General features: G+C 32.7%; 1 protein-coding gene across 1 annotated transcript; it reads right to left on the reverse strand.

The window, feature by feature from the left end:
- Positions 1-4,002: 4,002 nt before the first annotated feature.
- Positions 4,003-6,922, reverse strand: LOC124457353 (disheveled-associated activator of morphogenesis 1-like). The gene is made up of 14 exons (XM_047007621.1): positions 6,818-6,922; positions 6,470-6,749; positions 6,264-6,382; positions 6,115-6,159; positions 5,954-6,025; positions 5,795-5,875; positions 5,606-5,713; positions 5,422-5,528; positions 5,266-5,352; positions 4,754-4,970; positions 4,605-4,666; positions 4,463-4,523; positions 4,261-4,395; positions 4,003-4,191 (listed from the first exon to the last, which is right to left on the reverse strand). Exons 1-14 carry the CDS (start codon positions 6,920-6,922, stop codon positions 4,072-4,074), a joined length of 1,599 nt encoding a protein of 532 aa, XP_046863577.1. The 3' UTR covers positions 4,003-4,071.
- Positions 6,923-27,052: the final 20,130 nt, after the last annotated feature.

Raw genomic sequence — 27,052 nt, forward strand, 5'->3', positions numbered from 1 at the left:
ATAGGTCTTGTTTTCACATGACATACTTTGTCGTAGTTTGTTGTGTTTCATTGTTGTGCAGTATGAAAACACAAATCATGATTATCAATAAATTGGTTTTTATGGATGATACGATTGCCGAATTCTTTTAAAAACCAGATTTGAAACACTTCCAGCCAACTAAAACAGCATTTTACTGATTACTTGCCACAAAGGAACTTACTCAAATCACAACAAATTATGTCATCTGAAAACCAGTGCAGAAATAGCACATTAATGTAAGTTCCAGATCCTTATCATTTTGTCCTTTTCTCAATCTGTTTCATTAGTTTTCATTATTTGTAAGGACTGGAGACTTTGGCTAAGGATGACGCGATTGTTTTTATGCTTGCCTGTATAATGTGTGAATCGATGATGAACTGTTAAAAAAATGATAAATATGACGAGGGATATAATTCCACGTTGAATAATTTTAGCTGTAAGTCGAATTGTAACAGTTTAATCACAAAATGTTTATATATGAGTGTTTATTCATTAAACTGTCTTTCAATGCAAACAGTCGTCACTATATTTTTCAGACACGCAGTTGCCTTCTTTCATTTAAGCTGCGTTTGCGCTATACCGGATTTGCTCATCACAACATCTTCATTTGCTTTAAAGGGTAACTGGTTGGATTAAATTCTTATTGAGTTGATAGATTCAATCTATTTAATTGTGTCTCTGATATTGGACGTTATCACCGACTTTTAACACATAGAAAATTAAACCTTCCTTGGTAACAATCCGGTGCAATGTAAACGAGGTCTTAGTTTAAGTAAATTATTGGCTAAATCGGTTGAGAACTCGCAAACCGCTTTAACGAAAGACAATTTTTTAAACCACTAGTGAAAAATTCGACAAGACCACGACATGTTCATGTTCATAGCAGCGACTAACTGTATGTACCAGTACCAACTATCGAGGATTAGCTCGCTCAGTCACAAATTTTCAGATGAATCAGCTGCGCATGCGCACTCAACCTGACCAACTGCCCAAGTTGATGGTCATGGCAACGACCAACTGCATCCACACTCCATCAACTAGCACCGATTTTGACGTAAATAGCATGCTTACTAACAAATTAATAAAGAAATCATCCGCAGTGCTTTAGCGCATGCGCAGTACACTCCACTAACTGTTTATAGTCATGGCAACGACTAACCATATGTACTTGCACTAAAGTTGTGGCATTTAGCTCACTTAGTCGCAAATTATTAAAGAAATCGTCAGGGCATGCGCAGTAGTGACTTCAATAATACCACAACTATCGTAAGGCTTTGAATTTATGTATATAAATATAAAGCTAAATATATGTTTAATATATGTCAACTAGCAGTGGAAGCTGGGTGCGATATGTATGCAGTGGCTTAGGGGTCCAGACGTTTCGGGTCGCGACCGCACTCTCCCTGCGTACCCCGAGCAAAGCCTATCGCAGGTGATCTCGGGGTCTGATGGGCGGAAGCTTGCTATTGACATCCCCAAGTAGGATAGCGTGGAAGGGGCCGAAATCTTCTACCGAAACGTTAACATGCAGCGTTCTAGTGCCTTACGCTTAAGAAGGTATCGGGAAGCATGGACCGAAAACGGGGGTTTTTGCTTTTGAGTTCTATCTTTTTGTTTACAAAAGTTCTTCTTATTAAATAAATCAAGCAACGTTTCAATTAACTTCTTTTGACACTGTGCCGTTTTTGGCACTTATAAGTTAAGAAGACCTTAAACGTTTTATACTTACTGTTTCTCATGTATCACGAGCAAACCATCCATGGGCCTCATGGAAAACAACGATTATCTATTTCCCTTAATTAACGTCTAGTTCTCAATTATCTCGGGGTCTCGCGAGGCATGGACCGAAAACGGGATTTTTTGTTGTCAATTTGTGGCTTTTTCCTTTACAAAAATTCTTTTCATAAAAGACATGACAACTTAAAAGTACACGCGATATCTTTTTCATAAATTGATGTATTTTTCATTGTTCTTTATCTTGGGATTCTACAATTTATTTCAAAGTTTTGATTCCGTAAAGTTGGACACATATCCAATTTACTATTTTTTCAACTGAATAAACTGCAGACTGAGTTTTTTAAAATTTGTACTGACAATTGCAAAATATGTTTCTGTGATAAAAAGCAGCGATGTACGTACAGGTACCTTAGTTCTTGGTGTAGCAAATTTCTCCTTTGCACGTTAGCACAAAGCAGTTATGCGTCCGCCGGTTCTCTATGGGACTGTATACTATCTAAAGCTAGCGCGCAGTCAAAAACAACTCTCAAATGTCATCAATTTAAATTTCTAGTCAAAGTTATACGTCAATTCCAATTCATGCTCCTTACTTGTTCACAGGCATCAACAAAAGACAATGCCGTCTTAATTTGACCCTTATAAAATACTCAATAATCATAAGTTCCTTATTCCGCTTTAACGATAAGTTCCTAGTCTCAAATAACAATCATAATTTATTTACATAATTTCCGACAATTAGAGATAAAAAAGATTCTGAACATACTTTTCTTCCTAAGATAATGGAATAACTTTTTTGCCAAATAAAATGATGTAATGTACAATTAATCTATAGATCAAATAACGCCTTTATCAAGCTGATTTGAGCTCGATATCTTTTACACACAATGAATTCTTACATTTACTTTGTGTATTTGCACAAAGACAGATTTTAAGATGTTTTTTCACATGTTAAAAATCACACAGTGATTTTTCACATTTTCTAGGTCAAATAACTTTCATATGTAACTGGTACCAGTAACTTTTGTATTTGAATGAAAGCAAACCATACACAGCTTTCCATAAATACGCTAATTTAGGTATCAAAGTCACAATCTGGAGAAAAACAGTATTTTGCAATTTTAGAGCAAAACGAGGTTGTTGTTCGATATTTACTCTCTCAGACCTAAGAACAAAGTTCTGCGTAAACATATCTAAATGAAAATGCTCAATATTTACAAACATATACACTATAAAATGCTTTAAAAAGCAAGTACATTGTGAAAAATACTGTAACTGCCTTTTTTATGTAATTTTAATAACAAGCTTAGACTGCTAAAGTGGCATAAATAGTATTTGTTCCTTAAAAAAGAAGCAACTCACTAATATGATTTTTTCACGTTGGGAATTTTGGGAATGATTTTACGATAAACAAAGCAGAGATTACTCTAAATATTTGAATTTATAAGCATCAGACCTTTATGAATTTCATTTCAGTTTTTAACAAAGTTAAGGCAACTTGCTCAAGGTCCTAAATTACAAAAATAGATATTTATTCATGACTCAGTTTGCTGAGCCAACCTGGGTTTCAATTGTACATTCGAGTACGTCGGGGACGATAAGGAACAATATAGAAAACATGAGTGGAACGGAAGTGAGACAAGTGAGACAAGCGAGAGTTAGTGTAGTTAGTGCAGTCTTTCAGAGTCAAAATGACCAGCGATGTTTAACACTAAGACATTGAAACGGAAGTTAATACCAACATTACAAGTCCTTTTTTAGGACTGCGCAAGTCTGCATGTACAATCACAACGTGTACCAACATGTACTGAAAATGCGATGTTTTCAAAGTTGTTCTTTAACATTTCTAATTATTGAATCAAACCAAATCGTCGGTTGTAAGCCACAAAATACAGTATGTCAGACCTATGGCCAGAGACTATAGCTTGAAAACACATGACAAAATCATCCACCCTCATGGGCGTCAATCCTGTCTTAATTGAAGGGTGGACCATATTCATATATTCTGCTATGCTTGTCTAAGTTCTTTTCAAAACAATTTCATTTTCAAAAGAAATGAGCCTGGCACAACCGAATATATGAATATGGTCCCTCCCTATTATTGCAGGAATGACGCCCATGTCTACCCTGAAATCGTTATGATAGCTCCCTCTTCAATGTATAAAAGGACACTTCCACTGTTTCTAACCTAAGCTTCATCTTTCGCTTTTTTTTCCTCCTCTAGTTTCTTTTTCTTTCGTTTTTCATTCTCATTCTTCGCCTCAGTTCTGTCAATTTAACGTTATTTTATATCTACTGCGCATGCGTTGAACAGAACTAAAACAACAAAAAGAGACTTACGGCAAAAGATACTAAAAACGTGTAAAAAATGCCAAAGAAATTTTTCGAGGTAATGGTCTTCGGTTGTTCACCAAACGCCGAAACAGATTTCTCGTACTAAAAGTAGAAACATATTTAATGTGTCCTTTTTCATGGCCGAAGGTTAAACTAAATGAAAATTCTCACTCTTGTTTTCATCTCCTTCAAGGAATCATCAAGTTCATTGAACGACGCTCGTGCAGCTGTGAGAAAAGTTCCAGTTTCTTTAACGAAATTATCACCAGATAATTTATCCTTATTTTTACACTGATAATCATACTCCTGTAAGAAAAATTGGAGCAGTTGTAAGTTAAAGACATTTACATTTTTTTAAGGACAAATTACAAACCTTTTCAACTGTTTTGAGTTCTATTTTGAATTTCTTTACGTCTTTTTGTAACTCTAGAAGACTGGAAAAAATGTCGTTGGAGCAAGCAATCTTTCCTATCAATGATGGTAATCCATAATTTATGATCCCATTCTATCCTCACCTGACATTAGCAGCTGTCCTAACATCTCCCATTTCTTCCTCAAGCTGCAGTACGGCCGGAAACTGCAAGAACCCAAGACGAGACAATCAAAACTAATTTTTTAATGTGAATCTAAAGTGAATCTAAAGTATAAATTCTTCCACACTAACCTTTTGATCCAAAAGCATGACCAAGTAATCTAAAAGATTAATTTTGCTGTTCGAACTCGATTTTGTGTCCATGATCTTATTGATACTGGCAATTTTAAACGCTGTAGCGTTTCCTCTTTCTCCACGATTCATATAATTCCCAAAGGCCAATACAACTTCCAGTAAATCACGGAATTTTCTGCTGCGGAACACTTGCTTAGACGCTTCTATCACAGCTGTTGAAATAAAGGTATTGTAGTCACGTACAACAGACATTTACTTCAAACAATAAAATGACATCTTTTCAAGAAATGCACGGCTTGTTATCGTTCGGATAAGATTTCAAAAGGTGCTTTGAGGATGTCACCGTGTCATGTCAGATTTATTTTTTTAAACTATTTTACTCCTACTTCATAATTGGAGATAATTTCTTTGAAAGTTTGCTGCATCTAAAACAAATTCTAATTGCGTTTGCTATTATTTATGTAAGTATGGAGATTGGAATTCCTCCCAAAAATCTATGATCTTTTACCTTTAACTTTTGTTTTATATCGCCCATTCGTTCTGGGAAACGTTTGACGTAAAACAAAGTTGCCAATCGTTGTTCGTAACGGTTGATTCTAAAAGCAAAAAAGATTTGTACGTTTGGTACACGAAATTAAAGCAGTCACTTCACATATACGACATACTTGGACATTTCGTATAAAAATCTGTCTGCTTTGGCAAACTGTTCTTTCTCCTTACTATGATCATCGAGCAGATTTTTTTCTTGGGTAGTGGGTACGAGCTTTAAGAGCTAAACAAAGAGGATGAAGATAGATTCGTTAGTAAAAATGTTTAATTCCTATGTAAGAAGTCGAAGTGAAATTTTACCTGTTCAAGCATTTCAACAGATAATTCGCCATCCCTATCCATGGTGAGAACAGCTCGCGCAAACTGTTCGTTAGAAGTTTTCAGTTTTGATAACAAAATTTGACAGTTCTAAACAAAAACAAGATCTCGATGCAAATTTGAATGCAAAAACAACTTCTCAACTCAACATATTTGATAGCATCATGGAACCTCGGCTTTTCTACTATCTACGAATGACAATTCTTTGCCATTTGTTTCCGGAGCCACACAAGCTTCTGCACCACCGTCTTTCTAAAATGAACAATTAAAATTGCTCTCAACAAAGGATATAGACCATTGAAGAAAGTGTAAAACGAACACAAAATGTACCTGGTCATTTTTAGATTTTTGATATGCCGAGAACATGCGATCAAAGTCGTTAAAATCCATGATTTCATGAATCTGATCAAGCAAAAATTAAATAAATTGAATGAAAACCTTCAAGAAAGTATTGCTTTGAAAACATTCGAAACTGAACAAAAAATCGGTACCTTCGAGTCGTCTATTACCGTCCAAACTGTTCCTTTTATTTTGGTCTAGAAATGAAAATTTTGTACATAAAGAGACATGCATGGCAATATACATTGTTACTGAATGACATCGCTGACAATGTCAATGCCTAACATAACACTTCACTTACATCAGGCAGTTTTGACCAGTTAAATGATTTCAAAGGTTGCGAAGGCTTTGGTACATTTCTCTTTCCCTTTCCCTGTAATGCGCCTGGTAGGCCAGGGGCACCTGGGGGAGGTAGTGGACCTTGAAAAACAAGAGAGAGCAAATGATAGTTGTTCAGTTCAGAACATCACAATAATCAAAATTATTTTACGCAAATAAAAATGTCACCTGGTATTGCACCCCCGAAAGGTGGAGGTGATGGTGGCACTCCTGATAAAGGTTGTGGTGGTGATGGTCCGCTAGGAGGTGGTGGTACTCCAGAAGTAAGTAATCCAGCTAACGGAGAAGGGGGAGGCGGACCAGCATGTGCTTCAAGATTAGGAATTTCCGGTGGGGCACTTGTACTATTCTTGACAAAATGCTCAACATTACAGTCTTCAGGAATCTTCCCACCAGATTTTTCGACGATCTCTTTAAGTTTTTCCAAGACTTTTTTGTGAGCTTCAAGCTAGTAAATAAAAAAATCTCCACATGAAACAAAAATATGATATCATAAAACATTAACAATTGCTTTACAAGAATGGCAGCACTGTTAACTTTGCCGTCAAGCTCCTGTATTCTTTTATATGCCTCGTTCTTCTCTGCAGTCTCACGTTCTAATTCAATTTTTAGTTTTTCCATCTCTTCATATACATCGTCCTTTAACAAAAAACAAGACGTTTAATGGGAATTATACAAAAATAACGTAAAAAAAAAAATAAAAAAAGGGACCTTTTCTTGTGACGTCGATTCAATGGTTATTTCAAGTTTATCTAACTTATATCGCATTTCTTCCAAATCTAAAATACACGGCACATTACAACCGAAGAATAACATGAAAATGATTATTCCTCGGTTATTGAATCACTGATTATTAAAAAACATCCGCATTCAGCACTCATACACAGACAATTTTATGTCTGTGTATGCATAATATTAATATTATTTTAAGCATTGAATATTATTCTAGATCATTACTGCCTCTGAACTTAGCAACCTAGCTGTGAATTGTCATATCTTGGCAATGAGGGGTCAAATTCATGTCTTCCTGGACGAGCAATTTTCAAATGATTACGAAGGCCGGTATTTTTCACATATCGGGATTATTTTGATGTCACATTGATTTACATAACTTGTTTCATCTATGACGTATATTTGACATAAGAACAAGGTCGCGAAATGTCTTGAATATTTTAAAATATTTGTTTGTAAACGTTATCAGCCATATATTTCTACAGCAATTGTATCTCAAATGGGTAAACAGAAACGAATTCCGCATATATAATTAGGCTTTACTTTTGGTACATATAGAAGCTATATAAAGTCTATTATCAGATCAATGGCTACAACACTAAAAACAATACAAATAACTCAGAGACGTAGTCATGAGAGTTAACATAAATGTATATTCAAAAAATTACAATTGATAAGAGATTTTAAGACGGAATATATCAATGTATTCGAATTCATTACAACGAGTGATTAACTTATATGGAAAAAAACGGTAAAACTATAGCACATTACTAGAAACGAGCTAATCGTTGAAAACATGACATCACTTTAATGTTAAATATAAATAAAATACTCTACAATACAGCTTGCTTATTACAACTATAAAGTGAACATGTTTGCTATACTTACCGTATTCACAAAATGTTTCGATCATATCGACCGTTTTATTATTTGTAGCCTGCAGGAAAAATGGAGAAAATGATTAAAATAGATTTTTTACCATCACAATTCGTCATGTCCATGTCCATCACATGGCGCATATTATTTGTGGCCTGTTACGTAAAGAATTATAAAAATAATTAATGCATCAATTTGTGCAATAATACTTAAAACTATGCTCGTTTAACTTCAATAATAAGAAAATTAGTAGATACAAAACGCTGCATTCGGTCTTGCAAGAAAAATTATGAACTAACAAAAATTTAAAACATTATTTATTGCACGAACGATTTTTTGTTGATCCTGTAAAGATATAGTAAACTACGCGTACAATAATAATTTCATTACACTTTTTGCAAATATTTTCCACTTATTATTTTATAAACAGATTTGTGTGTAAAATTTCTACATTTTTTGCTTTTATCATATAGTGGAATGTTTTCTTTTTGCAACAACATGCAAAGTTTATGATGATATTATACATGAAACTTTTATATCAGTTTATGGAAGAAAATGACTGATTCGTATACCAACATAGAAAAGACTTGTGATATATATACGTATATAAATTAAATCATAACAAGACCTACATTATCGCAAAAGTTAAATTGAGCGATTAAAAAATTTAAATCGTCTTAAATTTCACTACTACAGAAAGCAGGCTGCTTTGATAAATCAGTAATAAAAAAATTACCTCCTCTTCATCACCTCCTCCTCCTTCTCCTGAATTATGATTGAAAGAAATTGGTTATACGCATTGAACAAAATAGTCACTGATTTTTTTAAGATTAGGTAACAAAGAGTAACTTGTTAAATCAGAACATCACACGACATTCTTTATATTACTATACATAACAATGTCTCTTTACATCATACGTTCGTGTGACATATTCCATGGTTTTGCTGCATGAAGTCCTTTTATTTGACTAGCAATTAACTAGGACATTACACTAATTCTTAGTTAAATTATTATTCTTATTGAATGATCTTTGTTAATTTGCCACTTTAATCAAAATTGTTGTGAACTACGTATGATTACCGTAATTTACCTTATTCAAATATTTGTCGCAAAAATTTATATGTTGGTTACACAATAAAAAAATTAAGCATGTAAAAAAATATCACAAAAACCTGGTAACAACATTAATATATCCCATTGAACTAAAATACAGGGATCACTACCTGTAATACAAAACCATTATAATTTTTTTAAGCCGTGATTTTACCCCAGACACGCGTTTGTAGTCAATCATGTAATACTCCGAGAGAGAATCTCGAAACACAAAACACGCGTGTCTGGGGTAAAATCTCGCGTGTCTGGCGTAAGATATGTCTTTAATTATTTGCTTGAGGTTGCGTTCCATGTACTTTAGTTCAATGATATATACAAAAAATATATTTTTAAGTAACCCTCATCCTAGGACTAATGGTAATTCGCACTTAATTAGTTTGCTACTCAAATTAGTTGTTTCGAATTCGATTCTTTTTAAAAGGAAAAAAACACAAGTGTTCACAGTTAAAGTTTTATCCGCATTATTTTTCGCTTGATAACATAGTATCATAAGAAACTCAATAGGATAGATATTAATTAGCAGGTATTTTAGTCAAATTATAGGGTATTGTGGGTACATACTTTAGCATCTATATTTTTTATAAAATTACTATTTGCATTTGCTTCACATGATCGACATAAAATTTGGCGCCTTTCCTAGACCATCTTTGAATCTTTGATAATAACAATATTTAACGAAAACAAATGGCGGAGATTACTGCAATGGGCATACTTTTACGGGAATACCAAAAGAACGTAAAAAATCAGCAAAAAGATCAAGTATAATACAAAAAATGCTGCAATACTTACAAAAGAATGCAAAGCGTCGCATCGCGTTACTTTTTGAATTGTAAAATATTGCTGCAAGCAAACACAGTAGAAAGAATCACGTGATATGTGTGATCGCATGAAAAGTTGGGTAACAAAGCTAAAAACACGTAATTGATCAAGATTGATCCGATTCTTTTCGTGTTGCATGTTCACATTATCATGCAGACTAAACTAATCCGATTAGAGACCAACTTCTCAAGTGGCCCAAAATAGTTCGGATCGAATTTGTTTCCGCATCACTTACAAGTGTTCACTTTAGCCCTCATATGGACTCGAATTGATTTCGAATCGATTTAAAGTGTTAGTGTGAATGGGCCCTAAATAAAATATTATAGTCACATAATGCATAAAACAATGAATCCTGATGGATTAAAAGTCAGCATTAACATAGAATGATTAGATGCTTTTAGAGCACTCTAGATTTTTATTTTTCACAAAACTTGATTACTTTCAATCTTTAAAGTCGCTAAGCGTGAGCAAGAAAAAGCTGTGGCCTGCTCAGTCAGGCAAATTTTAGAACTGCCGTACTGCTATGTAAATTTTAGAACATTTTTATTTCTTTGATTGTTTAGTAGATTGTTCTTACTGCACTGAGTGAACACAAAACAATTTATATTGCAGGATAAAATTTCTTGGTTAGCTAAAACACTGAAAAAATATACAAATAACTCATACACGTTGACTTGAGAATAAAGATAAACGAATATTTAAAGCACACTTGATTTGGACAGTTTATGAGGGAATATGTTATCATATTTTAATTTATTACAACAGATGTTCAAATGAAACAGAAAAAAGCAGTAAGACTTTAATTAGCACATACTAGAAACGCCCTAGTGTTACTCTCTAACAACACTTCCCTATATAAAACTATAAAGTAAACATTTCTGCTATACTTACCGTATTCACAATATGTTTCGGTCATATCAACTACTTCCATTTTTGTTTCCTGTTACGTAAAAATGAAGAAAATGATTAAAATGGAATTTTTACCATACTACCAGTTTGGCGACAAGAATTCCCCGAAAGAAGGAATAATGTCTATGACGGGGGGCTAACTTGCTTAACTTATGTGACAATGCACTGTATATGCAAATCTTTTTTTAGAAATGATTTTAAAAAATTGATATCTATCCTCGCTTTAACAAAATCATTGAAACATAGTTTGCTTTTTATATAAGAATTTACATCTAAATGAAAAATTAGCATTACATCATGGACTAGTTGTTTATAGACGCATTATTTAACGCTAATTTGGGTATTGGGTGTTTACCCATATATTCTGTTGCATGAAACCGATTGTTTTAAAGAAATTTAGTTTTAAAAGAAATCAATCAAACACATCTGAATACATGAGTCCCCCATTAAATTAATGCTCCACTAACAGTCATGCCGTCTAACAGGCAATCCTTGGATATTTACACATATATATACTCAACAAACGTAACGAACTTGTCTCCTCTTGTCGCCATGGACACAAGGCACTTTTATCTAATTTGTAATTGTACACCTAGCTTTTTATGTAATTCTACCTTAATTTTTATCCTAACTTCCTCATATATATATAGTTAGCACGTGCTTTTGTATTTATTTAATATTATCATCTGAAGAGTGAGAAATCACGAAACAGGCTTGTTGGGATGAAATTGTAGTTTTTGTGTATTTTCTTCTTCTATCAATATTTATGCTCTGCTCTAAGTATCGAGCACTGTAATAACGGAGATTCAAATAAATGAAAACTTCCTATATAGATATATATATATATAAGTTTTAAAATTGGTAATCCATTCTTTAGTTGTGAGTATAGGATGCGTATGTCGATATGTCTGTTTATTGTGTCGTTGTCTTTAGTGTACCAAGCTTCTTTAAATTCGCGTGCATGTTTAGTTCGTGCGCGTCCGAGTACTTCAGTTACTGTCCAGTGAAATGTGTGGTTGTTTCCATAGGTATGCTCTGCCGGTAGTTAGTTTGGATCTCGTCGTTTTATGACGTTATTCTGTTCTGTGAGTCTTGTTTCAATTTTCTTAGATGTTTGTCCTATGTATTGCTTTGAACCGTCTTTACATGGTATCATGTAGATCGCGTCAGTTGTATAATGAATTGTTGTTTTGTCTTTATGTTTGGTAAAACATGATTTGAGTTTTTTGTAGGTTTGAGGGCGTAGTTAATAATATTTGGTCGAAGAAGTCTGGCAGTCATTTTGATGTTCCGTTTATGTATGGTAATGTGACGATTTTACTGTTTCGTCCGTGTTCTTGTTGCTTTGTCGGTTTGTGTTTTGTCTTGTAGTTTGCTTATAGTTTTGTTTATAAAGTTTCTAGCGTAAATATTTTTAATAAATGTGGAGTGTAAGTAGGTGCGTTCGGATTTCTTGGCTTCTTCGGTGTTACAATGACTGTTTATCCTGTTAAAAAGTGTTCGAACGCAGCTTATTTTGTGTTGTGTTGGATGATTGCTGTTGAAATTTAATACTTGTAACAATCCATAATACAACCGACGTGATCTACATGACACTATGTAAAGACAGCTCAAAACAATACATAGGACAAACATTGAAGAAAATCAAAAAAAGACTCCCAGCACACAAAAACGCCATAAAACGACGAGGTCCGAACTCACTACCGGCAGAACATACCCACGGAAACAACCGCACATTTCACTGGACAGAAACTGAAGTAGTCGGACGCGCACAGACTAAACATACACGCGAATTTAAGCAACCTTGGCACAGCAAAGACAAAATTTTTTATACACTTCTCTATATGTATATACAAAGTGTATATACAACATGCCCTCCCGGCTATCACCACAGTGCAATGGTGACTCCTGCACTTGGGAAACAAGACGTACGGTTATATATAACGAATATAGTGCGGTACTTGTAACAAATCAGTGCTGTACTGGGAAATAATTTATACAAACATAACAGGCAATAATAAACATGCACCAGTAAAAAATAACTCCAGTCATTGAGTCAATTCATTTGATTTTTTTGTGTTTAGAGAACAATTCTACACATGGGAAACCAAAACCATAGAACTTGTTTACAGACGAAACCAAATCCTCTTTGCTCCTCGATTACAATGAATTCCTAACATCATTCGCTGTGTCCAGACGCTCAATGGTGATTTATCACAGGCAATAGCCGCAATACATGTAAAACTGTTAAATTCTCAGTCTCGTTGCTAATTTGAACTCAAGCAGCAGAGCTTTTTAGTTATTTTACGAAAATTTTATGACAAAATGCGAAAGTCAAGTTGCAAAAAGCAGCAGACAGAAAACACTAATAATGTGTGTGATGTCGTGGATATTGCATATACAAATTTATCAAGACGTACAGCATTGCAGAAATCATATTGATAAATCATTCTATATTGATAAATCATTTTATAAATAATTACCTCTTCCAATACATCATTTCTTGTACTGCTGAATGCAGTTGAAACTGAAAGTAATACAATGTAATCATTAGATATAATGGTCAGTGATGAAAGTTAATTACGTTTTAAGATTGGGTAATATAATATGAAACATACTCCGAATAAAAGACCCATGCTTAACTCAATATTTGAGAAAGAAAAAAGGGATTTTATGTGAAAAGTAATATTTCGATATTGTTACAAATTCAGACTATATTTACAAGCCAACAGAAGCTCTACTTATATGTAGGTTAAGTCATTTAAGCGGAAGGTCGGGAATGTGTGTTGGATGGGAATGATTAGTTGATTGAGGCAGTGAAAGCAAATAGTGACAGCTCTTTGCTGGCTTTAATTCCATTATTAAGTTTTGCTTTGTGTTATTTAATAAAGATTGCTTTCATTAGTAAGAGTCGGTTTCTGTTAAAGTAAGTAACGAAGAAAATATTTTATAGTTGTTAAGTACGAGTTAGGTAATGTTTGAATTAGGTTTTTCAAAAAATTTTTTATGATCAAGTGTGCCGTTGTTGTGATATGTAATGTTCAGTCCTTTTGGTTTCTAAGAACTTCTGTACAATAGCGCTTGTTTCATGTTGTGTGGTATGCTCATAAAGTCGTGTTTTATGGCATCTCTCAGTTTTAGCAATGTAAGATTTGTTACAACCGGGAAGTAACTTGTCATACGACATTGAAACGTGACAGTGGTGAGATTTTGTCTTTGTTGGAAGTAAAAAGCGACTTTTTGTTTCAAAATAATAATAAATTAAAGTGGTTTGATGAGATATTTACAAAGTTTTTTTAAGAAATTTATAAATAATTTTTGTTCCTTGTAAGCCTTGATAAGGTATCCAAAATTTGGATACATTTTGGTTGATGGTTGGAGATTGAGAGAAATCATTGGATGAACTAGTTAGATTGTATTTGTGTTAAAGTTTGTTAATAATTGACTTGAACAGTTGTCGTTAATTTGTTGTCGTCATCATAAACAATAGGTAGGAAATTACGCATACGTGAATATTTCAAGCTGTGGTTTTATCCATCGTTTTCAAGCTATTTTCATATGATATTGTAACAGGACCTGGCTGAAATTTCAGCACGACAAACAGGGCTAAAACTAAGCTCGGTTTGAAATTGCTCCATGTAATTGACCTCTTAAAATCATAAAAAACTTACATGATGGCTCTTTCAAAAGTTGAGTCGACTGCTTATCTTCAGTCGTGTTTTCTGTAATCAAGAAATAGACAAAAAGAAAGCCTAAATGTGTGTTTCTTGATATCAAAATCAAACTTAAGCTTCAATAGTCCATAGAAAACAAATATTTATCTTCTTCACATGTAATTATTATATCTTTTTGACATTTACTCAACTGAAAGGAAACATGTGTTTATTAATTGACTTACTTAAATAATTGTTGAACCTGTTTCGTAGGCTCTTCCATGATCTTTCTTCAATAATCTAGAAAATTTAGATCAGACAAATGATATCAAAGTGCTGATCCCATTTTACGAAATAATCGTAAATGCATTACATTTTCTTCTGCCATTTTTTCAAAAGTCGTTGCCGTACACTTTTCTTTGATGTTGTTTTGTGTACGACAACAACTTCATATCTTCCTCTTTTGTGTAAAACCTTAAAAATATAAATTAGTTTTTAACACCATTTATGATCGTAACAATTTGCTAAATAATTGAATACTTAAATAGTTATTTAACACCAAACAATCGTGTGAATAAATGATCATTCAAAATGAATAAGTAACAAAAACCATAGATGCATTAAAAAATGTGCATTGACTAGGTTGATTTTTTTGTTCCATGTAATCGTCTTCCCAAGGAAATAATACAATGTCCGTGGTGATTTTTCATTTCATGTAATCCGTCCCGTAGCGCCGCCCCCGGGGTCAAATTCGTGGCGCCGTCACTTTACTAAGAAATTGTCTTTGCAGATTAAATCAACAAGTCTTAGGTCAGTGAGATAAAGAAGTAAGAAAATTTTAGCATAGCCATACAGAAGTCAACTGCATAAATCACGTTAATTTAAGTTTGTATTTATTAATATAACTTAGATACTTCTGGGGCTGGTTGTACGAAAGCCGTTTACAATAAACGACGTTTAGCCGTCATCCAACGTGTATATTCTAAATCCGACAGATAGTAAAACGATGGTTAAAACTGCGATGCATGCACGCCGTTTAGCGTTGCGTTTATCTAACTGGGCCAGGTTGTATGAAAGGCGTTTACCTCGTTAATTAACGTTTAAATCGCCTCCATGCAGAGCAAAAAGCAAAGAAACTTTAGCCATTAGTTATGACTTGTTTCTTTGTCGTAAAATCGGTATTAAGTCAGCGAAAGATAACAAATATTAATAATAAAAATAATAATGATAATAATTTATACAATGATAATAGTAACAACCAGAGGGGACCATTGATTATAGGTTTTGATACTATCTCTTAGAATTTAAAACTTGGTGTTGTAAAATGCGTGTTTTAAAAGAATAAAATAATAAAGAAAATGAGCATGTTAATAATAATGATAACAATAAAGAAAAATCAAAACAATAAGAACAATAAGAATGTAATAATAAATAAACGTGTTATTTTTCCCCAAACCACCTATTATCACCATGCTCAAGAACCTCGTCTATTTCTCCTTCCCTACACAGGCATACAGTCTCTCCAAAATACACACCCAACTTAACCGCCTCTGCAAAGCTGTCTTCCCTCACATAAGGATTATATTTGTTTTCCGTCCTTTTACACAAATTTCCTATTTTTTTCTCTTCAAGGATAATATTCCCAAGTTCCTGAAATCTGGTATTGTTTATCTCTTTAAGTGTCGACGCTGCAACGCGTCGTATGTTGGTCAAACCACACGCCATCTTTACATTAGAATCTCAGAGCAACTGGGGATTTCGCCCCTGACAGTAAAACAGCTTAATGCTCTGTAACATCCAGCATCTTATCACACATCAACATATCAGGTCACACAGCTGCCTTTGACGACTTTACTATCATCTCATCTTCACCCTACACTCCAGACCTAATGATCCATGAAAGCCTCCTGATCTCAAATCTAATACATGGACTAAATGTCCAAAGCAGTCCCATTCACTCGAACTTTTGTAAAACGTATTGGATGTTTTACCAATTTTTCCCAATTTAATATACTTTTTTAATACAAAATCACAGTTTTCGCGTTTTTTTCAATTTAAAAATTTCTGATAAAGGAAAAATTTTCATGAGATGTAAAGGAAAACAGATAGAGTGTTTTAACCATAAAACTCCGTTTTCTTGGCTTTGCAACTACGTAATTTGAATATATTATAATGTTTGTGATAACAACATGATACAACGTGTTGTTAAATATGTAATTTGTAGCAACCTTCCATGAACGTCACTACAGATAATATTTTGGTGGTACTATTAGGATTCTGTAATACTTCCACATTTTAGACGCACAGAATCATATAATCGCCAGTTTGGTTTAAAACAATGCAGGTCGACTTTGTACCATGTCAATTTTCTGACATTAAAAAAGGCAAGAAGACAAAATTTTTAGGATTGCATATCTTTGCCGGTCATTCTGTCCCTTTCATAAAAATTTTGCTGGAATCAAAAGTTTGTAGAACGGATAAATACACAAAAACTGTGATTTTGTAATAGAAAATTCTAATAAAGTGGGAACGAAGGTCATAAGCAAATAAGCCAACTTCCGAATTTAATTTTCGTGCTATATTTATACACGGGATGCCTTATCCAGTGTAATATACATATCAGTGAGATCACTCAAATATAGTGAGCAGGGAGCAGATGCGTAGCAACAATGTCGGTTCAACGCTTTTCGCAACTTATATCGGTCTCTCAATATGTCGACAATACAATACCATACAATATATTTTGTGGAAAAATATTTCTAACTGCTTGGCAAATGACATCTGAGCATGTTCAAACACACATATTCTGAGCATTTACTCATATACTCATTTTACAAAATTGGGAAAAGAAAAGTAGGTATACCATATACGTCATATATTTATAAAGGATTCGCAAACTCTCAGAAGTATTTTACTTAAAATTCTGAAGTAGAGGCGAAATTTTTTAGCTATGGCTCCATGAAGGTCCCTTTTTTTTCCATTCGATAATACGACGAAAAATCCATTATTTTAAGCCCAAACACATTGGTGATTTATTGTACAGGTCTATACTGTCATTTCTTGAGAAAGAAATTTTCACTTGACTCTATTGTACCTTTCAAAGCAAGTTATGTTTTACTTGTCGTGTTTGGTGTATTTCTGGTACTTTAGCATCATGAACGCAAACAGCCACTTCAACATTTGTTGTCTGATTAGGACATGGCAACATCGCACAACCGACATTTGTCTTGAAGTTGAAATCGTGTGACATGTAATGTTTATGGTATTTCACCTTGTTTATGCTACATTTCATTACGCAATGTAAATTTGAATGCATCAAAGGAATAACACGACAAATATCTTCTTCAAATTTGTGCCAAGTGGTCATGTTAATCCCATCGAGCATTAAAATTTAAGAAATACCGAGTTTCATTTAATGTGAACTTCTGTAAGGTGATTTATAATGAAGGACAAAACCAAACGAGCAAATAAGCAATGTTTCATGGATCCAATGACTTCTAAATCATTGATGATGACAAGCAGAAATGTTAAAGTTTAAATTTTCATATGTAATTAATTATCAAGAATGGTATCAAAATGAACATAAACAAGTAATTGTGTTGTCATTATGAATTGAATCCATTTGTCTCAGTATTTATTCCTGCTTTCATATATCTTGACTAATATGTAATAATATAAATGATGACTTTGTTTTGTAAACTTTTACCAAATCAATTGAAAAGCATTTTAGCCAATTTCAGATCATTGATTCTCATTTATTATTATCCATCTTCTCCTGTGAGACTAATATATGGGTCAAACCTCATAACTGTTGACATAAAAACTTAGTACTTCCTTAGCAGCCGCCTCAGCCTCAAGTGTTTTGACTATTAAGGTCTTTGGATGTTTCTGCCATTTTTGGTGTATGTTAACAATTAAATCAGAAGTCCAAATAGCACACACCAATATTTTTAACTTTTAGTTATTTCCTTCTCATAAAATACTTGGAATAAATCTAGACTTAAAAAGTGCTATCATGGGTCTCAGGTGACAATTCGTTAACAATTTCACGAAGCAATATTTGTCGTGTTATTCCTTTGATGCATCAAGGTTACATCCCAAAAACTCCGTGTCTTCCCATTTCGAAAAAGTGGCTATATTTATGATGCAAAGGGTACAACGACTTAAAATGCAAAAATCTCATTTTCGTAATAGAAATTATAGTCCTTTTGCTCGCTTGAGCCGCCATCTTGGAATATTCAATTAGCTACGTGGCTACGTATAAATTGTATACACGTCAGCAATCTATGTTTGTTTTAACTATGATTTTATACATGGTGCGTTATACAGTGTAATATACATATCAGTGGTTTAAGCTTGTAATTAAAGGTATGATATAATGATAAAAATGCTTATTCAATTTACAGTCTGGACAAGAGTTTGCATACAAAGTGCATGATGAGTCTTATGATAGCTTTCATAAAGGAAAGTTTTGTGGATTTCTTGATATTGTGCAAAGTTTCACTTTCTCAAAATGTGGTTGCTTGGCTTATACGATTATTTGAAAATTATAGACAGTTAACTGGAATCTTTCCCATCTTTCGAAATAAATTAATTGATGGACTAAACATGATGTTACAAGGAGTTTTTATATGTGATGGATAATTGTAGTTTTTTTTAGTTACTTGGAGTTCACTGAAGCAGCCATAAAGAATAATTTGTTTGTATTTGTCCTATTTAAAGGTGTTGAAACTTAATGACAGTTTTCATTTGTGCATGCTAGTTTCGACAGAAACAGCTGAGTTGATGTCTTATTGTAAGAACTTTTGATATTGTCCTTATGTCTGCTCATTTAAATAGTGGTATAGCATTGTTGTTAAAAAATAACATTTTCCTTATCATTTTGTGCTTGGCTCACAGGCTGATTCTGTTGAATAAACCTGCATCTTAAGTTCACCTGTCAAGATTTTTTGTAAGTTATTTGTACTTTTTGAAAGGTTTGCCAATGTTTCAAGAATTATAAATGTTTTAATTTTAAGTTACATAAAGGATGGGATGACGAAATATTGCGACTCTTAAAAAATTGAATTCTCTTTTAATCTTAACCTGTACGTATCTGAATATTTGTTGTTGTATTACTAAGTTACGGTTTTATTATAAAGTTGATATCTAAAACTAAGACAGTAATTTTTATTTTGACTTCTTAGAAACCTTTATAATTTTTGTTTCTAATTTACAATTTGTAAATGAAACTTCAATAAAGTACTTATGTCTTACTTTACGTATGATTGAAAATCATGATTTTATGGCATGGGTCTTTGTATACAAGACCTGAACGAAAAAATATTTGATAGATATGCCACTGATAGTACTATAAGTAAAAAATGAAGAAATATCATTAGCCAAACCTGCAGCATTGTCTCTTGCTTGATTAGTTGTTAGTAAACCATGAAGAATTAACTACCCTTTTCTACATCAATGTCAACTTTTACTTATAATGTACTTAAGCTTCACAATTAGACTCAACATTATAATTACATGCCATATATTGAAAAGTATATTATGTCTTTTACCAGAAATTAGTGATTGCATTCTTAACTACAATATCAATTTGGCATTTTAGGTTTTATAAAATGTGTGGGCATTGTAGGAAGTACTAAGTTTTTATGTAATATATCTTCAACTTTTTGTAAATGCTTTATCCATTAAAGTAATATGTTTCATGATTGATAAATGCCAATAAAATCATCATATTGGTGGGCATACGCACCAAAATTACCAAGTTTTCAATTAACATAAAGTTTAGGAAATGATATTTTCATCAGAATTATATTAAATGTAGCATTAAGATTAATTTAATTACTTTAGATATTTGTAATGACGATCCGATTACATATGTTGTCGGCCTGAAGAGTTATAAGGCAATGAAACGAAGCAAAGACGGAAAACCTATTGTCTGTATTTTATCACTAACAGTAAATGAGTAACAATAATTTTGCAAGTTCCGAAATGACACTTGCTACGCAATATGACGGCTTATCAGCAATCGCACAGTTAGTCTTTATATATCTATGGACGTGGTTTCAATATTAACTGAATGCTTACTGTCTCTTTTTTACTTGTTGATCCATTGTACTATAAAAGATTTAAGCTTTGTGTCAGATTTTTACATTGATTGGAACAACAAATGCTACGCATGTACGCCATTAATCTACAAACTTACCGTCAAAATTTGTTGTTAATTGTAGATAGTTTGGAACTAAAGTACCAAGGAGAATCATCGAAAATTAAACGAATATTGATTAATACATGCATTATATACACAATGATGATTTTAATTATTCAAAACTAAGTCAAAGTAAATCATCATATAGAGCAGAACGAAAAGATTAAAGTACAATGGAACAAGAACAATTGCCTTTGTATATTGGAGCTTTATTTACAACTTGAAGCCAGAAAAGAATCGTCGACTACTTTAAGCAAAATCTCAATCTAGGCTTAACTGCTAAAGGATAACATGCTCGCCTTAATTATCAGGTGCCTGCTGTATAAAGCTCTTAACTATTTTTGACTACACTATTTGCAGATAAAAGAAGCAACCACGCGGTTAAGTCTGTTGTATAAAAACTAATTGGCGCTAACAGCAGTTAAAAGGTAGTTAAAGTTAACTATCCTATGGAGCATACTTAACTTTTGAAAACACAGTTAATTATGGCGGCTTAGCTTCTTTGAACATGATGGTAACGTGCATTAACATGTCCTGTGTTGTTCACATCTAACTCATGCACTTTGTACAACTCGCCGCATAAAAGCCATAAAAGACAGCTTATACACATATACACTAGTTCTCTCTCAAAGGATTTAAAATTGGTTCATTTTAACCAAATCTTTCCCAGTCAATCCTGAATCAACACTCTCATGTAATGTGAAGAGAAGTAAAAGATGCCTAAAGTCACTTTTAAATATATTCACCTTGTTGATGAGCAAAACACATAAAAATACAGGATGTTCAAAATAACTCAAAACTAATTCAATGGAAGTTAGTTGCCTTAAAACATGGATAAAACTATCATAACTACTATCAGCACCAATGAAACAGGTTGGTATACACAGTTTCATGTAATATCAGATATATAAACATAAATACCAGCTCTGCATAAGAAGCAACATATTTATATTTCAGAATATTTTTCAGTTACGTAAATTAAATTATTTGAAGCAAAATAAAAGCGCTCAATATCAGAGTTGATGTATATGACTAATAAATAACAATTTGTGTTCATTTACTGAAGTCTCATGCCAAAGCAATGAAAAAGCAATTTCAAACTTCATCTGAAGATTGCTTTGGCATAAAACCTGAGTAGCGACTTTCTAATAATTGTAATTTATTTAATTCTTTATATTTCAGATTATGTTTGATTAATATGGACAAATTTCTGTCACTTCAACAACCTAAAACATTAATGCGCAGCAAAACCTATGCACATTGGAGGCTAGAGCTATGGCACATATAAATTCCGTAGTTTTATGAAACATTGAAATAATGCAAACTTCTAAAAACTATCTTGTGCCCATGGAGGGAGCACTAAAAAAAGCATGAGCGACAATTACGTACAAAGAACAACATAAAATAAATACAAGAAATGTGGCAAAAGCAATGCTTCATCTGGAAATTTGTAACTAAAATAATAAAATTCGTACCTCAAAGCCGTGAATTATAACAATTACAGGCAAGTATGTAATTTTTAGCGGTCATATCTCGGCTGACATGATCCGTTTATTATCGTTGTCATCAAAAGCAATGATATAAACTTTGGCTCTGAGCAAGTATCAAAATATTGCTTGATTAGAAATGATTGAAGAATCTTCACATTCACCTACTATCGTTTTTCATCGCATTCCGAACGTTTACATTCTATGCGCAGTCTAAGTGGTATCCCGTTTAAAATGAGTTTGTCGAGACTTTCCACCTTTCACACGCTTAAAGTCAAGTAAGTTTAACCAATCACATGGAAACGAAAGTCAAAGCCTTTGTAGTAGTCCGACCACTTAAGCCCGAAGTAAGTCCTGAGTCCTGACCAACCAAATGCCAGAATAGATCACCCGAATCTGCGAATTTTAGTATTTAACAGTTTATAGTAATTATTCTTTCTTACATGGCAAGCGTCACTTTCGGCAAACTTGCGCGCTTTGATTGGCTCAGAAGCATTTTTGGGCCATTATTCTCGAAATGGACCACAGACCACATTTCAAAAAGCTTTTCTTTACAATACAAAAACGAATTATTCTTGTACAAACGTTTTGACTTCTCGTGTGAGTTACCTGACCTACACTAAATCCGCCCTGGTTTCTAATGATGGATCTATTCTCTCATGAGACGTCGAAGAAAGTATTGCTGCATAATTTTGTTCTCTGTAAAATATTTCACCAAGGTTAGCCGGTACAGATACACGACACATTAGCACTGAAGATTACCATCAAAATGAAAATCTTCATTTCAATTTCAAAACTTCGCCATCTTCGCTTTTAACTGTCATTTTTGATCACATATACGATATACTTGGATATTTTGAAAAAAATTCTGGAATGATTTGGCAAGCTGTTCTTTTCTTCTTACTATGATCATCGAGCAGTTTTTTCTTGGTAGTGTGTACGAGCTTGAAGAGCTAAACAAAAGGATGAAGATAGATTCGTTAGTAAAAATTTTAACTCCCATGCAAGAAGTCAAAGGAAATTTACCTGTTCGAGCATTTCTACAGATAATTCGCCATCTTTATCTATGGTGAGAACAGCTCATGCCAACTGTTTGTTAGGAAGTATTTAGTTTGATAACAAAATTTGACAGTTCTAAAAAAACAAGATCTCAATGAAAATTTTAATGCAACAACCACTTCTCAACTCAACATATTTGATAGCATCACCGAACCTGGTCTTTCCTACTATCTGATGATGTTAAGCTTCCCAAGCCTCTGTCGCAATTCTTCCAATTCAAATGCACGAACATTAATACCGAAGATTACCATCAAAATGAATATCTTCATTTCAATTTTCAAACCTTTCATCTCTCGCTTTGAACTGACATTTGTTGGATAACTAAACCGCCAGTCCACAAATTTTTCTAATTTCTATTTTCGCCTAAATATATAGTTTACAGTGTTAAAGGTAAACTTTAAATTCAAAAAGACTCGTTTCTAACTTACTAAACCATCAAAGGCAGATAGATATAATAAATTATCAACTGCCTTCTTGTTAAAATATCTAAAATAAAAGGTCAGTGGTGAAGGAGAAAATGGGGCACTTTAGTAACAAAACTTAACATACCCTACACCACTCATGAAAAGATCCACATGAATCTGACTAAATACTTGGAAAATGAAGCAAATGTTGAAGAATTGATTGAAAATGCGGATATGCTTCTGTATGACTGATCCTGCTTGGATCATCTCCATCATTTTCCACAACTTTGCAAGTCAATCTTTTGCTAAAAGAGAAATGATCAATTATCATATCGCTAACTTGATAAGAGCAAAGGTCTGTATGATAATATATGAAACCTCGCTTTCGCCCAGACAATCGCCTTAACAGAGCTTTAATTTAACTGTCGAATTATTCAACCTAAAAATGAGTTACTGCTGACTGTATACTAGAAATAATATGATTACCTGTAAATAGTTACTGTAAATGTTACACGTTTAAGAAACATATTACGAGTTACCGTTAACGTAACTTGTATAGGTACGTAAATATTTTGAAATTAGTTACTTTTGCAATAGTAACTTACAACATTTTACCATATAAACTCTCTGAACAAGCTATGTTGTTTTAACTAATCACTTTTGTAACAGTAACTTTCATAACATTTTACCATACAAACTCACTGAACAAGTGGATGTTTATAGTGGTGGTTCATTTTGACGACAATAAAGATATTTCAAAACTAACTACATCCCCCATTACATCATCTGATATTTCTGTATTAAGGAAAGAAAACTGCTTTGATAAATCATTATTAAAATAATTAACTTCTTCCTCTCTTTGTTCTTCATTTACATTACTGTTTTCTCCTGAATTAAGAATGAAAGTAATAAGTTATACGTATTGGACAACATCGTCAGTGATTATGTTTTAAGATTAGTAACAAAGAGTAACTTGTTAAATCAGAACATCAGCCGGAAATGTTTATCCTCACATCATACCTCAAAATATATTCCATTTCACGCTGTATGAATTAATACCCTTTAATTTGAATAACATTTAACAAGGACAATACACTAATACACTAATTTTAGTAAACTATTATTTTTAAAGAAAGATCTTGTAATTTGCCAGAATAAATAAAACATGCATTTCTATTTTAAATTGCTTGTTATCATCAAATATTTTCAGCTTTCACCGCAAGCAACAAGCAAACACATCCATAAACACAGAATGTTTAAGTGCTTTAACACTATAGTTTTTCATATTTGAAAAATTTGATTAGTTTCTGTGGCTTCAGTCAGAGTGCTTTAGCATTGTCGTTCTGATATGTAAATTTTATGTTTTCACTGTCTGTTAGTATATGGTAAATTGTTCTTCTTTCACTAGTGAATACAAAACAATTTTATGTTGAAGGATAAAATTGCTTGGATAGCTAAAACATTGAAAATATACAAATAGCAGAGGCAGAGCTAGCGCGGCCTGAATAACTCTAAAACATTGACGTGAGAGTGAAGATAAATATATATTCAAATCGCACTTGATATGACCAGTTAAAGAGGGAATATGTTAATATAATTTTAATTCATTACAAAAGCTGTTTAAATTGACTGGACTAGCTACAACTACTAATCTGAAAATAGACTTGATATAGTTTATTATATATGCAAAATTCCTTAATGGTTACCCGAGATATAAAATTGCTTCAGAAATATAAACGTATTAAACATAGGTATATACATCTATAAGTAGCGAAATAAGAGGTAAAAGATATATATATAAAATTATGTTATGAAAATGAATTTTGTAGTTTTTGCAAACTTATTGTTTTGTAAGTTTCTCCAATCAACATTTGTTAGAAAACAAACATACAGCAATAATTTTGAGCATAAATTTGTGTGAATTCGTTGACATGACGGGAATTTGTGTAAATTAGTCACTTGGTCAAATTCATCAATTTATTGCTAAAAATTATCTGTTATGTTAACATCTAGCTGGTTGAACTTCATTTTGTGTATCATGATATGAAAATAGAACAATTAAAAAATTTTACTGGTTGATTTGACTGCTTTATTTTAACACGATTACGTGCATGAAGTATTTAATAGGCATTACAGCGATTTTTTAAGTAGTATAATGTGCTTGAATATGAGATTTTTTTACTTTTACTTCCATTATGTTCTAAAATGCCATATAAAATGTCAAATATATATTCATCAAATTTTTATTGAAGATAATAGAAGAACAAAAATAACTTGTAGCTATAAACTGCAAAGCTTCGAAACCAAAACACGAATCCTTGTTTCTATTTTGGCAAAAACAAATTTTAAAAATAATTTACTATTAAATTATTATTAGTGTGTTTACGTGAACGTACAACTTACTTTGAGAAACACAATTTTCAGTGTCTACAAACTTACACAAAACTTTGTTTTACATGATAAGGAAAATAATACCCGTCACATGTTATATAAATTAATGAAGGCAGGAAATTCTTCAAAGCGTTTAATTTTTAAGTCTTCACCTAAATTTTTTAACCTTTCATGATGTCCAGGTAAATTACTGTTGTTGAAGTTACACATACGTTCAACCCTATTTCAAATATCAATTTTGTACAAAATCTAATAGTTTCTGTTAAAAGTTTACGTACAAAGCCTATAATGTTCCAAGGAGAAACTCATGTAAATTATTGAATAGATCCAACTGAATTTTTGAAATAAACTCGTACTTGCTGCAATGTTTCAGATGTAAACAAATGAATGATGTCACTTTTTTACAGTATTCATGGTTAATATTTTCCATTTCTAAAACGTATTCAATAGTAAGCTTCTTAAAGACTGAATAAAGATCCAGCCCCATTTTTAATGCCAAAACACTTTTCTACTATAATTCTTCTGAACAAAATCAATTTAATCATAAAAGACTCGGCATAAACGTATTTACTAGTAAGTCTCGTGTACTGTATATGTTTGCGCGAGTGATATACGTTCTTTCCCCTCCAGACACGCTGTTCTGTTGGTCATAATTGGCTTCAAGTCAATGAATTATTACGCTTTTATATTACAGGCAACCTTCCATGTATTATGTAGTTCAATAGAAAAAATCTCAATTTTGTAATATAATGACCTTTTTTGGTCATCTTAAGCATACGTCATTGATGAAAAAAGTTACGTAAATCAATTTGACAACAAAATTATCCGAATATCTTTAAATACCGCATTTATGTTCAAATGCAAATTGCTCGTACAAGAATAGAATTTGCCCCATCGTTGCTAAGGCAAGATACTTCACAGCTAGGCTACCAGTTCAAAGGTTAAAAATAACATTTTCCTTTTAATTACTGCTTGCTCACAGGCTGATTCTGTTGAATAAACCTGCATATTGAGTTCTCCTTTCAAGATTTTGTAAGTTATTTGTACTTTTGAAAGGTTTAATGTTTCAAGAATTATAAATGTTTTAATTTTAAATTACATT

Source organism: Xenia sp. Carnegie-2017, unplaced genomic scaffold (genome assembly GCF_021976095.1).
Source record: "Xenia sp. Carnegie-2017 unplaced genomic scaffold, XeniaSp_v1 HiC_scaffold_6, whole genome shotgun sequence".
Classification (NCBI taxonomy): Eukaryota; Metazoa; Cnidaria; class Anthozoa; order Malacalcyonacea; family Xeniidae; genus Xenia; species Xenia sp. Carnegie-2017.

Excerpts from the sequence above, each read along its gene's own strand:
- LOC124457353 (XM_047007621.1), bottom strand. The coding sequence starts at position 6,922 with ATGGAAAAACTAAAAATTGAATTAGAACGTGAGACTGCAGAGAAGAAC. Across the intron at positions 5,529-5,605 it reads CTGTTGAAATGCTTGAACAG|CTCTTAAAGCTCGTACCCAC; the intron begins GTAAAATTTCAC and ends CTCTTTGTTTAG. Across the intron at positions 4,971-5,265 it reads GATATAAAACAAAAGTTAAA|AGCTGTGATAGAAGCGTCTA; the intron begins GGTAAAAGATCA and ends CTTTATTTCAAC.